General features: G+C 40.3%; 1 protein-coding gene across 1 annotated transcript in view; it reads right to left on the bottom strand.

The window, feature by feature from the left end:
* Positions 1-15,960, bottom strand: part of RFXAP (regulatory factor X associated protein) — a 34,038-nt gene extending 18,078 nt beyond the window's left edge. The window contains exon 1 of the mRNA XM_047755810.1: positions 15,843-15,960. Within this exon, the coding sequence (XP_047611766.1) occupies positions 15,843-15,960 (118 nt within the window). The remainder of the gene's footprint in view (positions 1-15,842) is intronic.
* Between the last annotated feature and the right edge of the window lie 576 nt (positions 15,961-16,536).

Genomic DNA, 16,536 nt, shown 5'->3' with positions numbered 1-16,536 from the left:
CTATAAAAATCCTCAGTGAGCAAAGTTATTTTAAAATTTTGATTTGTTGAAAAAGCCAAGATACTGTCCTTCACTTCAATGAGATCGATCATTTTGAAGTTTAAGATGGGCCTCATTTACGCAGTAAATGTGCATTTACATTGGAGAGATGTGACTGCCCCCCCCCCCACTTGACTGTATTAGTAAAAGGGGGAGAGTTGACCTCCCCCACTTCCTACAGGAAGGAATAAGATGTATCAGTCAGCATTACATGGGATGCTTGTCAGAAGCGTTTAACGTGAACCAAATGAAGCCTATAGAACTAATTTCCTGTTTATAGAGGAGAGAGGGAGGAAGTAGTTAAACTACACAGTGAGAAGATGATCACAAACTTCTAGAATGCAGAAATCCTAAAAGATGTCTGGTCTGGTGGAAAAAGTCAATGTTAAAAACAATTTTTTTTTTTTTAAAGATAGAGTCAACAAATATGTTGGATTAAAAAGAGACTGAAGAGGTCTATAACAAATGCAACATATGAAACTTGTTTAGATCCCCGTTAAAAGCAAACAACCCTCCCTCCCCCCATAATAAAAAAGTATTTGGGAGACAACTAGAGACATTGGAAAATGGGCTGAGTATTAGGTGACATTAGATAATTAGTCCCAATTTTTTTTAATTGGTAATGACATTGTGGTTACATAGGAGAATATCCTTATATTTAGGAGATTTATGCTTGAGAATATAAGGGTGAGGTGGCATGATATGTTCATTTTATTTTGAAATGTTTTGGCCAGAACATACATACATAATGGAAGCGATTATGGCAAAATAAATTGTTGAATCTAGGTAATGAAGATAAGGATGTTTATTGTCCCTGTCTTCCAGTTTTTCTCTATACTTTTAAATATGCATATTAAAATACAAACTATAACTTAAAATATTTATAAACTGAATAAAGAGAAAGACCTTTGCAAATATGGCCTAAAAAAGGTACCTCATTTTTTTGCAGTGTTTCTTTCAGGTTTGATATTTATTTCTTCTTTGATTACATCGAAAATTCCACAAAAGTCCATAATGTGAGCCAATTTTTTTTTTCTTTTTTTCTGTTTTGGCCACTCCATAGCACATGGATTTCCTGGGCTGGGGGGCTAGGGACTCCAAGCCAAATCTTTTTAAAAAAATTTCTTGGAGGAGTTCCCGTCGTGGCGCAGTGGTTAACGAATCTGACTAGGAACCATGAGGCTGCGGGTTCAGTCCCTGCCCTTGCTCAGTGGGTTAACGATCCTGCGTTGCCGTGAGCTGTGGTGTAGGTTGCAGACACGGCTCGGATCCTGGGTTGCTGTGGCTGTGGCATAGGCCGGAGGCTACAGCTCCGATTCGACCCCTAGTCTGGGAACCTCCATATGCCGCGGGAGCAGCCCAAAGAAATAGCAAAAAAAAAAAAAAAAAAGAAAAAAAAAAGAAAATTTTTTTGGAGAACCATCTTATCTGGACAAGACATTCAAACTATTCATTGACTTTTGACAAATTATGGGTAATTTGTTATTGAAAGGATTACTTTTGTTTTTTTAATTTTTTTTCTTTTGTAACCTGTTTTTAAATGATTTTTAAAATTTTTTCCATTATAGCTGGTTTACAGTGTTCTGTCAATTTTCCACTGTACAACAAGGAGACCCGGTCACACATACATATATACATTCTTTCCCTCACATTGAAGGGATTGCTTTTAAATATTTATTGATCTGTGGTCTCCTCTAAGATTCTTGGTAATCAAGTATTGCTGATGAATAATGAAATGACTTTTTAAAGACATTTGGTGCTTCTTTTTTAAACTGGCTCTGAACTAATGTTATTAATGCTCCATCTGCTAAATAAGCAATGATGTTGGAAAAGGATTTTTCTCTTTTAAGTAATTTTAAGAATTTCAAATATTGACAGTGCTTTTGTATTCGTCATCAGTCATTTTGAAAATAATATTTTCTCTACAATTTTTTCTGGCCTTGAAAATTTTACATTTGCAAATGGTAAAGCTTCTCTGTCGTAAAGGATGCTTTCATTTACTTGTAAGAAAGATTTGTTTACATTATGCAGTTGATGTCAACATCTTTTGTAGCCTTCTTAAAGCAGCATTGCAGTGGAGTAGAGGGAATGATTTAATATGATTTTTCCATCCTCTTTATAGTAATCTTTTATGCTGCTAAGATTAATTTTTCTTGAATATTGTGTAGCATGCCATAATCCATCATCATTCACGTTGTTCTCCAAGAAACAATGAGACCCATCTCCTGCGTAGAACATTGTAAAATATTCCAGTAGCAATATTGCTAAATATCAGAAATGTATGTGTATCTTTTCCAATTTGATTAACATGTTCTTCTGTAAAATGTTCACTTAATGTATTCATTAGCTTAATTAGAAAAAGTGCATTGGCAGAGTAGGCACATTGGTGACTGTTCATTTGTACAAAAAGCTGTAAATCCCAGTTTCAAATATTTAACTGAATATTTGCCCATATTTAAAATTTATATTTGACATTTTGAAAGGAGAGCTAAATGAGAAAATTTGTACATTTACTCAGACCAACAGAGTTGTGCTGTTTGGGGGACTCAAATGCCACCCACCTTGCTACCTTTGGTGACCCAACTATTTGCAGTGGGAACAACTCTTGGTAAAGTTCTGAACAAAAACTGAGTGCATTCTTTCCCCTGTTTATATGGTAGTGCATTCCTATGAGTTCAGTATGTATAAACACCATGCACTCATACTTTTGGTTATATATAAACCAGAGTTTTCATCTAAACTCAGACAATTATAAATATGTTTTTCACCTACATGGAAGCCAAGCAGAACATTCAGAAGTTGAACATGATGCATACAGTTCTTTTTTGGTACCAGCTTGCATATTACAGTCATCTCACATACTTGGCCCTACCCACTGAACGTTTGTAAAGTTCCCCAAAGCTCCAATCTTGTGACAATCAGAAATGCTCCTCATATTTGCAAAATTCCTCCCAGGGGCCTACATCACATCTTTTGAGAACCATTCACTTAGAATTTAATAAACACTGACAAAATTTCAAGAAATCTAAAATGTTGTTGGTGCTATGAATACATAGGCAACTCTCTACCTGGATGACTTAAGAGCTTCAGAGAAGAAGTGATACTTAAGTTGAGGCTTACAAGATCCACATGGATCTTGCTTCTTTGAAATGAATGGATTAGATGGGTGTAGGATGAGAGGCACATCAATTGCTTTTACTATAGACTCTGTGATAACAGTTTTAAGAATCTACCTTTAAGTGCCTTCGTGGATTTTAGCTGTCTTGAGAGCATTATTTCAGTATACTCCTTTTTTACCCTCAGATTTCACGTTAGTCTACTAGTGCCATCATAACCAAGTATCACAGACTAGATGGCTTAAACAAAATAAATTTATTTCTCATAGTTGGGGATGCTGGGAAGTCCAAGATTAAGATGCCAACGAGATAGATTTCTTCCAAGACCTTTTCTCTTGGTTTATGAGTGGCTGCCATCTCACTGCGTGCTCACATGGCCTCCTCCTTGTGTTTGTGGAGAGTAAGAGAGACACAGAGAGAGAGAGAGAGAGAGAGAGAGAGAGAGAGAGAGAGAGAGAGAGAGAGAGAGAGAGAGAGGAGAGAGAGAGAGAGCGCGAGCGAGCAAGAGCACAAGCCTTCTGGTATCTCTCATAAGGACGCTAATCCTATTGGTTCAAGTCTCTACCCACCCTTATGACCTCACTTAACCCTAATTACTTCCTTAGAGGCCCCATCTCCAAATATAGCCACACAAGAGGTTAAGGCTTCAACATTCATGTATAAATTTTGAAGGACACAAACATTCAGTCCGTAATGGGCTGCTGTTAGCAAAATACCACCAAGAGGGTGGCTCAAACAATAGGCATTTATTTTCTCATAATTCTAAAGACTGACAAGTCAAAGATCAAGGTGTTGGTAGTTTTGGTTTCTCCTTGCTTGCAAATGGCTGTCTTCTTGCTGTGCCCTCACCTGGCCTTTCCTCTGTGCATATGGAGAGAAAGATCGCTGATGTCTCCTCCTCTTATTATATGGACACCAGTGCTATTGGATTAGGGCCTCACCCTTATAACTTCATTTAACTAGGTCATCAAAATGTAAATTTTAGGGGGACATAATTCAGTATATAACCGACCCAGTCATGCATATATATATATATATATATATATATACACACACATATATATACACACACATATATATATATATAATCTTTTGCCCATATTATCTTCCATCATGTTCTATCACAAGACGTTGGATATAGCTCCCTGTGCTACATGGTAGGATCTCATTGCTTATCCATTCTAAATGTAATAGTTTGCATCTACCAAGCCCAAATTTCCAGTCCATTCCACCCCTCCCTCTCCCCCTTGGAAACCACAGGTCTATTCTCCACATCTGTGAGTCTTCTTCTGTTCTGTAGATAGGTTCATTTGTGCCACATTTTAGATTCCACATGTAAGTGATATCATATGGTATTTTTTTTTTCCCTCTGATTTACTTCAGTTAGTATGAGAATTTCTAGTTGCATCTGTGTTGTTGCAAGTGGCATTTTTTGGTTCATTTTTATGGCTGAGTAGTGTTCCATTGTGAATATGTACCGTATCTTCTTAATCCATTCCTCTGTTGATGGACATTTAGGTTATTTCCATATCTTGGCTATTGTGAATAGTCCTGCTATGGAAGTTCCCACTGTGGCTCAGTGGTAATGAGCCCAGCTAGTATCCATGAGGATGTGGATTCGATCCCTGGCCTTGCTCAGTGGGTTAAGGATTTGGCATTCCCCATGCTGTAAGTTGCAGATGTGGCTTGGATCTGGCATTGCTATGGCTATGGTATAGGCCAGCAGCTGTAGCTCCGATTCGACCTCTAGCCTGGGAATTTCCATATGCCGCAGGAGTCACCCTAAAAAGCAGAATAAATAAATAAATAAACAAACAAACAAAAAAGTAAAAATCATACTATGAACATATGAGTGCATGAGTTAATGTATCTTTATATATAAATGAATTCATATAAATGAATTATTTTATCTGGATATACACTGAGAAGTGGGATTGCTGGATCATGTAGAAGTTCTGTATTTAGTTTTCTGAGGAACTTCCATACTGTTTTCCATAGTGGTTGTACCAATTTACATTCCCACCAACAGTGTAGGAAGATTCCCTTTTCTCCACACCCTCTCTAGCATTTGTTATTTGTAGACTTTTGATAACCATTCTGACTGGTGTGAGGTTGTACCTCATTGTAGTTATGATTTGCATTTCTCAGTAATTACTGATCTTGAGCATTGTTTCATATGCCTGCTGGCCATCTGTATGTCTTCTTTGGAGAAATGTCTATTTAGGTGTTCTGCCTATTTTTCGATTGGGTTGTTTATATTTTTGTTGTTGAGTTGTATGAGCTGTTGGTATATTTTGGAGATTAAGCTCTTGTCAGTTGCAGATTTACTGTTTCTAAAACAGTAATAACCAAATATATTCCCTCTAACACTTTTTTTTTTTTTGTCTTTTTGGGGCCATACCTGTGGCATATGGAAGTTCCCAAGCTAGGGGTTGAAACAGAGCTGTAGCCACCAGCCTACGCCACAGGCACAGCAACGCTGGATCTGAGCTGCATCTGTGACCTACACCACAGCTTACGGCAATGCCAGATCTTTAGCCCACTGAATGAGGCCAGGGATCGAACCTGCATCCTCATGGATACTAGTCAGGTTCATTAACCACTGAGCCAAGACGGGAACTCCAGCACTTTCTTTAATATCAGTTAAAACCTTAGCGATCCTTCCTTCCTTCTGCCTTCCCTCCCTTCATTCTTTTTCTGCACCTGCAGCATATGGAAGTTTCCAGGCTCGGGATTGAATCAGACCTTCAGCTGCTGGCCCACACCACAGCCACAGCAATGCTGGATCCTTAATCCACCGAGCAAGACTAGGGATCAGACCCTTGTCCTCATGGATACCAGTTGGGTTCATTACTACTGAGCCACAACAGGAACTCCCCAGCTCTCAACTTTTAGGTCATGGTTTTTTTCTGTCGACACCGGTATCCTTTCCTTTTCGAACTCCTAATTTTATGCACATGAAGTTAATCAAAGTTTGAAGGAAAATGACTGTTTTTTTTTTTTTTTTTGGTTGTACCAGTGGCATGTGGAATTTCCCGGGACAGGGATCAAACCCAAGCCAAAGCAGTGACCTGAGCCACTGCAGTGTCAGTGCCAGATCCTTAACCCACTGTGCCACAAGGGAACTCCCTTAGTGCATTTTTCATTTCCTTTTATTTATTTAGTTTTTTAAGGGCCGCACCTGTGGCATATGGAGATTCCCAGGCTAAGGGTCAAATCGGAGCTGCAGGTGCCAGTCTACACCACAGCCACAGCAATGTGGGATCCAAGCCATGTCTGGGACCTACACCACAGCTCAGGGCAACGCTGGATGCTTAACCCACTGAGTGAGGCCATGGATCTAACCCGTATCCACATGGATCCTAGTTGGTTTCGTTAACCACTGAGCCAGGAAGGGAACTTCTCATTTCCTTTTATATCTAAAGGTCTTTGCAGTCTAATTTTAGTTTGATTTCTTTTTAATTTATCCCCTAAGATTTCAACCTTACTCCTAGGGAAAAACTTTTATGACTTAATCTGTCTCTTCCTTTCCTTTATTTTAGTCTTCCCTCTGCTTATGTTCTGATATGAAGGTTGTTTTTCAAACCATTCCAATTTTACTGTGATATTTTGAGCAGTTGTGTTCCCTGGAGACAGTATTTTAAATATTTTATTTGCTTTGGGGTCAGCAATAATTTATTACAGTTCTTTTTCTAGTGTAATGTAAAAAGATGGCATTATTTTCAATACAGATGTCCATTTATTCTTATTGTAAATCTTCCATCCCTTTGTAGTTGAACCTATCAGTTCAATCTGAAATCTAAAGCCTTAGTTTGAACTCATGGAATTAACAAATTTGGACCAACTCGAGTTTGCATAGTTGAGGGTGATTCAAGACTGTTGACCAGTAACAGGAATTTAAGACTAATCCCTCAGGCTCTGAAGGTAGAATAGAACCTGGGCAGTAAGATCTGGTACTACCTATCTGAGTTTAATGTTAACAGTTTAAACTAGAATTTCGTATGCTGTTGCTCAGTGACCCAGGTGAAACTTTATCTTTGCTGACCCTGGTGAAAACCATAGTAGAATCAGAAAAATATGCTGCTGAAACTTTGCCTCTTTCAAGGCAAGACTTCACTGGGACTCAAAAGCTCTCTCCTGATGGTTTAATCCCTGTATCAGCTCTATCTTTGGTCATAGACCTACCAGTGCATGTGTTCAAGGTCATGTGCAATTGCCCACAGGGTGAGTTCTACTTCAATCAACTTTGCTTCCTAAGAGAGATCCTGTCGTGGCTCAGTGGAAACGAATCTGACCAGCATCCATGAGAATGCAGGTTCGATCCCTGGCCTTGCTCAGTGGATTAAGGATCTGTTGTTGCCGTGAGCTGTGGTGTTGCCCTGAGCTGTGGTATAGGATGCAGATGCAGCTCGGATCCCATGTTGCTGTGGCGGTGGCATAGGCCATCAGCTACAGCTCCTATTCACCCTAGCCTGGGGACCTCCATGTGCCCCAGGTGAGGCCCTAAAAAGACCAAAAAAAAAAAAATGCTTTCTAAGGCTTGTGTGGCTAATGTTGTGTGCCACTGAGATCACCTGAAATGGTCAATGCCTGCAGCCCAGGCAATAGAGAGAAACTCCTTTCCTGTAGACAAAGCCACCAGGTCAAAATCTTTAGGCAGCTGAGGCTTAGACCCACTCACACAGGGTGAAGCAGTACAGAAGTTCCCCTTGTGGCTCAGTGGGTTAAGAATCCATCTTAGCATCTCTGAAGATGTGGGTTTGATCTTTGGCCTCACTCAGTGGGTTAAGGATCTGACATTGCCACAAGCTGCAGTGAAAATCACAGATGCAGCTTGGATCTGGCACTGCTGTAGCTGTGGTGTAGGCTGGCAGCTGCAGCTCTGAGTCAACCCCTAGCCTGGGAACTTCCCACAGTTGCGGGCCTAAAAAAAAAAAAAAAAAAAATTAAGCATAAAATATTAACTGTGAAAAACTGTTAAAGATTTAAAATCCCTGTGTGGCCTGAGCTTGGTATAGTCCTCCCCAAACTTAAAATATCCCAATCAATTCCTCCAGCCTCTAGAAGCCTTAGTTTCCACTTGTTTAAGTCTTGGTCTTCAAATTCATTCAGGTGTATGGCACCAGTGCCAATTCCTGACACCAGACTTTAGAACTGGATTGGGGCTTGCCCATCTGGAATAATCCCAGCGCTCCTCTCATCCTTTCCCCTCCCAGGAGGCGAGGACTTTACAATAAACTTATGACAAGGCTGTGAGAGGCCCACAGCCCCAGTCCTCAGCAGGCAGGCACACCCAGGAGAGGTGGGGAGGGGGGAGGAGGAACAGGCTGAGTTACAGCTCCCAAATCTGCCACCTGAATTATTCACTCTTCCTTCTCCTCCATGAGTCAGAGACCCCTGGGGAATCTGAGACTTGGAGACAAATATAAAGCAGAGAAAAGTAGACCCCTGCCCTCCCCATATTTGCACTCAATTTAGGAGATTCTAGAGGTGTTCATAGCTTTTTTAATAGTATAGTAAACTGATAGGAAACCTTTAGTGCCAGAATGAAGAGTTTGTACCTAATTTAGTAGCTCTTTTTCATCACTGGGGTTTTCTTTTTTATTATTAAAGTATAGTTTATTTTCATGTTGTGCTCATTTTTGCTTTATAGCAAAGTGACTTAGCTGTACACACATACATATGTTCTTTTTAAATATATTCCTTTCCATCATGGTGTGGCCGAGGAGATAGGGTATAGTTCCCTGTCCTGTACAGTAGGACCTCCTTGCTTATCCATTCCAAATGTAATAGTTTTCATCTACTTCCTAAACTCCTAGTTCATCCCTCTTTGCCCCCACCTCCTCTATGGAAACCATAAGACTGTTCTCTAAGTCTGTGAGTTTTTCTGTTTTGTAGATAAATTCATTTGTGCCGTATTTTAGTTTTCATATATAAGTGATATCATATGGTATTTGTCTTTCTCCTTCTGACTTCACTTAGTATGAGAATCTCTAGTTGCATTCATGTTGCAAATGGCATTATTTTGTTCTTTTTATGGCTGAGTAGTATTCCATTGTGTATATGTACTGTATCTTCTTAATCCATTCATATATCAGTGAATGTTTAGATTGTTTCCAAGTCTCGGCTCTTGTAAATAGTGCTGCAATGAATATGGGACTGTGTCATTGTTTTTTCCGGGTATATGCCCAGGAGCAGGATTGCTGAATCATATGATAATTATGTTTTTAGTTTGCTGAGGAACCCCCATACTGTTTTCCACAATGGTTGTACCAAATTACATTCCCACCAGCAGTGAAGGAGGGTTCTCCTTTCTCCACACCCTCTCCAGCATTTGTTATTTCTCAACATTTTAATGATGGCCAATAGAATCAGGGTGAGGTGGTACCTCACTGTAGTTGTGATTTGCATTTCTCCAATAATTACTGATATTGAGCATCTTTTCATGTGCCTGCGGGCCATCTGCATGCCTTCTTTGGAGAAATGTCTATTTAGGTCTTCTACCCATTTTTCAGTTGGGTCATTTATATTTTTGTTGTTGAGTTGTATGAGCTGTTTGTATATTTTGGAGATTAAGTCCTTGTTGGTTACATCATTTGCAAATATTTTTTGCCATTCCATAGGCTGTCTTTTTTGTGTGTGGTTTTCTTTTCTGCCTGAAAGCTTATAAGTTTGGTTGGGTCCCATTTGTTTATTTATGTTTTTATCTCTATTGCCTTGGGAGACTGACCTAAGAAAACATTGCTTTGATTTATGACTGAGAATATTTTCCCTATGCTCTTTTCCAGGGCTTTTATGGTGTCATGTCTTATGTATAAGTCTTTACACCATTTTGGGCTCATTTTTATGCATATTGCGAGGGTGTGTTCTAGTTTCATTGACTTACATGCAACTGTCCAGTTGACTGTCCTTTTCCCATTTTATATTCTTGCCTTCTTTGTCAAAGATTGTGTGTGGGTTTATTTCTGAGCTCTCTATTTTGTTCCATTGATCTGTATGTTTATTTTTGTACCAATACCACAATTCTTTTTTTGTGTTTTTGGGGCCACACCCGTGGCACATGGAGGTTCCCAGGCTGGTGGTCTAATCAGAGCTGCAGCTGCCAGCCTATGCCACAGCCGTAGCAACACCAGATCCAAGCCGCATCTGCAACCTGCGTCACAGTTCATGGCATTGCCAGATCCTTAACCCACCGAGCAAGGCCAGGGATCCTACCTGCAACCTCATGGTTCCTAGTCAGATTCGTTTCTGCTGTGCCATGACAGGGACTCCCATACCACACGGTTTTGATTACTCTAGCTTTGTAGTATTGTCTGAAGTCTGGGAGAGTTATGCCTTCTGCTTTGTTTTTTTCCTTCAGCATTGCTTTGCAATTCTGAGTCTTTCGTAAGTCCATATAAAGTTTTTGGATTATTTGTTCTAGTACTGTCATTATTTGTTCTTGTCTTGGAGTTTTAAAAGCAATTAAAGAGTTAAAAGAAAAACAATCAGATTTAATATCACAATAGTGCATAGTCATTATGGGTGAAGAAACTGGTTAGAAGGCTAATGGAACTTTTAAGCAAGAAGAAAAAATTAAACTCATAGCAAGTAGCAATGAAAAGTAGGGGACTGATTAAGAAATTTCTTCATGTGCAGACAATCTGAATATGAACAATAAAAGAAAGGCAGGTGGAAAGAATCCCTGCTAATTGATGAAGTCTGAAAGCTAGTTATGGGAGAAATGATGGAACCAAGAGTGAGTAAAACGGGAAATTGGTTTTACTTGAGGATATGGGGCTGATGAGGTCTTGTTTGGTTATTTTGTCATTTTAAGGTATCATAGGCACCTTATCAAAAGAGGATATACACAGTGTAACAGTAGAATAAATATGGATGGTAAAGGTTAGGATCAAGTAAAAGGAGCCACAAATGACAAGAGTCCGTATCAGTGCTATGGATGAGATGCAGATTTGGCTCTGAGCCAAATGACCAGTTACCTAGTTTTTATTAGTAGACAGCAGAGACCTTGTCAATTATTGGAAAAATTGAGAGACACAGTTTTTCCAGCATACATTTTTTCCCACTCTTCTGATACTTTGTTTTTCTTATCTAGTCTTCAAAGTCAGTTACCAAAATCTGTTGATTCTAAGTTGATTTCCTCTCTTGAGCCTTCACAGTGCTTCTCCACAGCTCATAGCTGTTACTTTGGTTTGGGCCTCATCCTGTTATGCATGGATCGCTGCAACAGTCTCCAATTTAGTCTCCCTCGAGTTCTGTCTCCACATTTCAATGATAAATTAAACCACACACCAGTGAAAGATGGTAAAGATGGATTTTATTCAAGCCTATTGCAATAGAGGAGAGACCACAGGGTATGCTGAGTTCAAATTTGATCTGTGCCGAGGTGACTGGGTGTTTTAAAGGGAGAACATGGGAGCAGAGAGAAGCAGCAAGTGGGGGCTGGAGCCCAGTCAGGGACAGTGAAAAATTATAAAACCCAGGAGTTCCCATCGTGGCTCAGTGGGAACAAATCTGACTAGCATCCATGAGGATGCAGGTTTGATCCCTGGCCTTGCTCAGTGGGTTAAGGATCCAGCATTGCATTGCCATGAGCTGTGGTGTAGGTCACAGATGTGGCTTGGATCTGACGTTGCTGTGGCTGTGGTGTAGGCTGGCAGTTACAGCTCCACTTTGATCCCTAGCCTGGGAACCTCCATATGCCATGAGTGTGGCCCCAAAAAACAAAAAGAAAAGAAAAGAAAAGAGAAGAACAGCTACAAAAACCAGGTAGATGGTTCCTATCTGGGTAATTAGATCATCTGTGCCTGCTGACATTGACTGAAGTTAGTCTGTCCTCCCACAGAGAGTGGGAGACTGCCCTGTCCTTATGATTACATTTCAAAGGAACAGCTTTGAGGTCCTTAAAAACACTCGTGGACTATAGGAGATATAGTCAGAATGTTCTGTAGGACAGAAGAAGGATTTACAATTGTAGGCGTTTAAAACAAACGCTGTCATAAAAGGGACGTTGGGACCTCTCAGCTATGGGCTAGAGCAGAATGTAAATTTGTCTGGTAACCTGGAACTTTTCCAGGTGGAAACTCCAGTTGTTCCAAAGATGTAACGTTAGGCTGCTGGAAGCCATGCTAGAGTTTCACGCACAGATTTACATGTTCTCAGCAGCCAGAGCCGTCTTTCTAAAATGGAAACGGAATCCTACTCTCCTGCTCCAAACCTTTCATGTGTTTCCCATTTTCATCTGGGACATGGACACTTCTCAGCGTGACTTAAAAGGGCCCTTTGTGATCTGGCTTCTGCTTCCATCACCAGCCCAGGTCCCTGACACCCACATTCCACCTGTTGAGTCTTCAGTTTTCCAAACCTCTTCTGGATGGTGAGCTGTCTTTGTAGGGCCATCAAGGAAAGTCCTACCTTCCTTCAGCCAGAAGCATGCAGCTTCAGCCAGGCTCTCTTCTTGGGGATCTTGAGTCAAGGGCGGAAGGACACAGGACATCTGGTTAGGACATCTGTATCCCGGAGCAGTGCTTGCTGGCCACTGGGCTGACCTTGGTGACTAGCCTCCAGCATTGCCTGTTTCTCTTCCTGAATCTGGCACTCCTACTTTTTCACTGCCTCTGGGAAATCCTGACCTCCTTCCCATAAATTTTTTCCTGTTTACCTTCTCCTGTGTGGGTGAGCTTCTGCTCTGGTAACTGGAAAAGCTACCCTTCTCCTAGCCAGCTCCTACTTTTCTTTCAGGCCTTAGTACAGATATTGGCATTTTTTCCCCTTCCTCCTACAAGAGAGACAGAATTTCATCTGCCTTTATTTCCATCATTTTCTTTCCCTAATTCCCAGGATTTGTATGGTTAATCAGACAAGTAAACCAATCTTACTTATTCATTTTCTAACCCTGTGTTTCCTTATTTTCAATAGTTTCATTTTCATAATGAATTTTTATTATATTTGCAGCAGTTATTTATGCCTAAGTCCCTGTACTTAGCTGATTTGGTTTTCCCGTTCTTTAGCTCTTAATTTTGAATCTCTTCAGTCAGCAGGGTAGCCACAAGGTGTTTAATTTTATGTCTTTGTCTTTACATGAGAACACACTTGGGCTGGGAAGAGAATTCATAATAACATCTCCTCACTCAAAGTCTTTAAAAATTTGCCATTATCTTTAGGAACTCAGTGTTGCAGGGAAGTCTGGGGAAAACAGCTTAATTTTGGTCCCTTTTTAGGAAAGCTGCTTTTCCTGCTCCCTGCTTAGATATTTGCAGGATTTTAGAAATATTCTTGAGTTTTTCTGTTTTTTTTTTTTGACAAGGCATATCTAGGTACAGGCATTTAGAATTTACTTGGACTATAATGAATCAGTTTTCCGTAATGACTTTTTTGGTTAGCATATTAAAGTTTATGTTAGTACATCTCCTGTATCAGGGTGGGACTAGAAAGGCAAGCCCCGTGGGAATATTATTTATTTTAGGGAACTGCCTATAGTAGCCAGGCTTCAAGTTAGCCCACCCAATGCTCCCTGCCTCGTGGTAATTGTGTCCTTGCGTAGACCCTACTACAATATATTAGCCTTGGTCTGTGTGAGCAACAGAACCAATAGTGTGACCAGCAATCGAAGTGACAATGTGTGACTTCTGAGGCCATAAGGACATTGCTGCTTCTGCCTGTTTGCTTGGATTGCTCAGTAAGGAAGCCGGCCACCATGTGCTGGGGACACTTGAGCAGGAGAGTTGAGAGACTGTAGTCTCTTGCCATTAGCCAGCACCAAATGGCCAGGTGAGCCGTTTTAGGATCAGATGTGCCCACTGCAGTTAAACCTTTAGACTGGGGATCAGCAGACTCACTCCCCACGCCGACCAGCCTGAAGCCTATTTTTGTAAATAAAGTTTTGTTGGAGCACAACTGCAACCATTAGTTTATGTATTATCTGTGGCTGTATTTACCTCTTAACAGCAGAGTTGACTAGTTGCCACAGAGACTGCTCTGGTCCACGAAATGGACAGTATTTGTTATCTGGCCTTCACAGAAAACATTTACAGACGCCTCCTAGCATCTTGACCTCAACCTCATGGGACAGAAGACCCACTAAGCTACCATAAATTTGCTAACCGACAAAAGCTGTGTGAAATAGCCAAATATTTCTATTGTTTTGAAGTAATTTGCTGTGTAGCAATGGATAAATACATTGACCTTGTATCATTCTGGGAGCTGATTAGAAAGTGTGTGGGAGTCAGTGTTGTTTTTGTACCTGGTGCTGGGGCCTGAAATGCATCGGTGGTGGTTGGCAAGGAAAGACGAATGTGAATTGGAGCTTGCAAGGCTGAATAAAACTCCCAGGGAAAGATCAGAATGCATGTTGGTCTTTTATTGCTTCCAGGCCTCCACCTGTGATGTTTGCCAGGGAGATAAATGTGCACCTCAAAAGGTGGAGAAGCTGAGGAAGGATCTTGTAGGACCTGAGTAATTGTGGGCCCCACTACAACCCTCAACGGCGAGGTGGGATAATGTGCCAGAGAGCCTTGTGCTGTGCCCCAACTTTTTGAGCATAAAAAGGTGGGCCCTACTTCACTTCTGTGTAAAATGTCTGATGGCTTGTGCTAACACAGAATAAGGGAGGGAATAGGATCTAGGATCTAGCAGCTCCAGCCTGCCTGTATACCATACTTTCTGATCCTCAAAGGGTCAAGCACTTTTATTTAATTATCATCATTATTCAGTTATGTTTCTTTCCACCATCCCCATTCCCAATTACAAGTGGTTTAAGAAATTGCTCCCAGGAGGTCTGACCAACTCTGAAATTCTTTAAGGGCCTCAGAAAGCTTAACACACAGTCCCTCTACTCAGTGGCTCTGGCGTCACCTGTGAGGGCCTTATGTGTAAAGAGGCTATAATGTTTTCAGTATGCGAGGCTATCTCTACCCTTATAAAATGAAGGAGAAAACACTAAAGGCAGCTGTCTGCCACAATCTTTGATGCAAATCCTGCAAACCCCAGGCATCGGAGCCAAAATCACGGGATCTGTACTGCACAAGGTAGAAGGATATTGCAGCATTGACCTTCAAATTGCTCACAGTTCCCCTTATCCACACCCATGGTAGTCTCCTCCCACACTGACCAAGCCCTTGACTGTGCAACTTGCTGTGCCCAGTGAGACAAGAGCAAACATAACACAATCATAGATTTGAAAAGCGCTCATGCATTAGCTTTTGATATTGCTGAGAAAATATTGCCAGGCTATAATGTTAAGTCAGCAAACAAAGTGAAGAAGAGTATGTATGGCAGGCTACTAATCAGTGTTACAAGGAGGACAAATACTTTACTAATTTATTTATAGACAATGTACAGGTAAATTTAAAAATTCAGATATTTTTCAAATCATTTCTTCTTGCATCTCATAGTCCCTCTTTTTGCAGTTTATCCTTTATAAGCATTTTAGTGAGAGTAGATTGAAAACTTTCTCAGCTGTTATTTGTCTCAAAATGTCCTTTTATTCTCATTCTTAGCATATGGTTTAGTTGGGTATATGTTTTATACTGGCAGTTATTTTCTCTCTGAACTTTGAGGATATTATTCCGCTGTTTTCTGGATTCTTTTATTCCTGTTAAGAAGTCATTTGTTGACCTTTTGTAAGTTTTTGACCTTTTTGTAAGTTGTTGACCATTTGTAAGTCAGTTGCTGCTCTTGGGTAAGTACCTTGCCTCTTCTCTCCAGCTGCTTTTAAAGCTTTCTCCTTGCCTTTGGTGTTCCGTTCCTCAGTTTCTCTATGAAGCCTAGGTGTAGATTTCCCTAGTTTGTCTTGCTCGAGGATCATTGTGTTTCCCAAATCTAAGTATTTATATCTTTCATCAACTCTGAAAATGTTGTATAGTCATAATCCTTCAAACACCTGTTTACCTCACGTAAAGTCTGTTCAAGTAGCACTTTCCCTTAATTCACTTGAAAAATATCTATCCCTTTTCAGACAATTAGTCACTTTTTTCTAGCTTAACATATTTTTAACCCAATACCATACTAAATTAGTACATTACAGAAATTATATTTTAAATTTTTGCTTCAGGCAAAAACACACTCATCAATTGACTTGACACAGCAGTTCCTAGTTAGGGAGCATCATATAAATAAGTTTGAACTGCTTGCTTCAGGTGAATCCAAAACTATTCTATAAGAGGATTGAAGTGGAAGGATTTTGCTTTACATGTGCACTGTTTTCACATTTTGAAGCACTACTGTGTTTATCCATAATTTTGCACTAAGTATATTTTTCTGTGCATTCTAATGTGAGATAATCACAAGCATTCGCAAAGGAGGAGGGAATGAGGCAGAAAGAATCACACATCTTCCAAAGCGTGCCCTTCCTGTACCCCTCTCCCATCGACTCTCACCTCCT

Source organism: Phacochoerus africanus, chromosome 13 (genome assembly GCF_016906955.1).
Source record: "Phacochoerus africanus isolate WHEZ1 chromosome 13, ROS_Pafr_v1, whole genome shotgun sequence".
Taxonomy (NCBI): Eukaryota; Metazoa; Chordata; class Mammalia; order Artiodactyla; family Suidae; genus Phacochoerus; species Phacochoerus africanus.
This window is presented reverse-complemented; position numbering and strand designations above follow the sequence as displayed.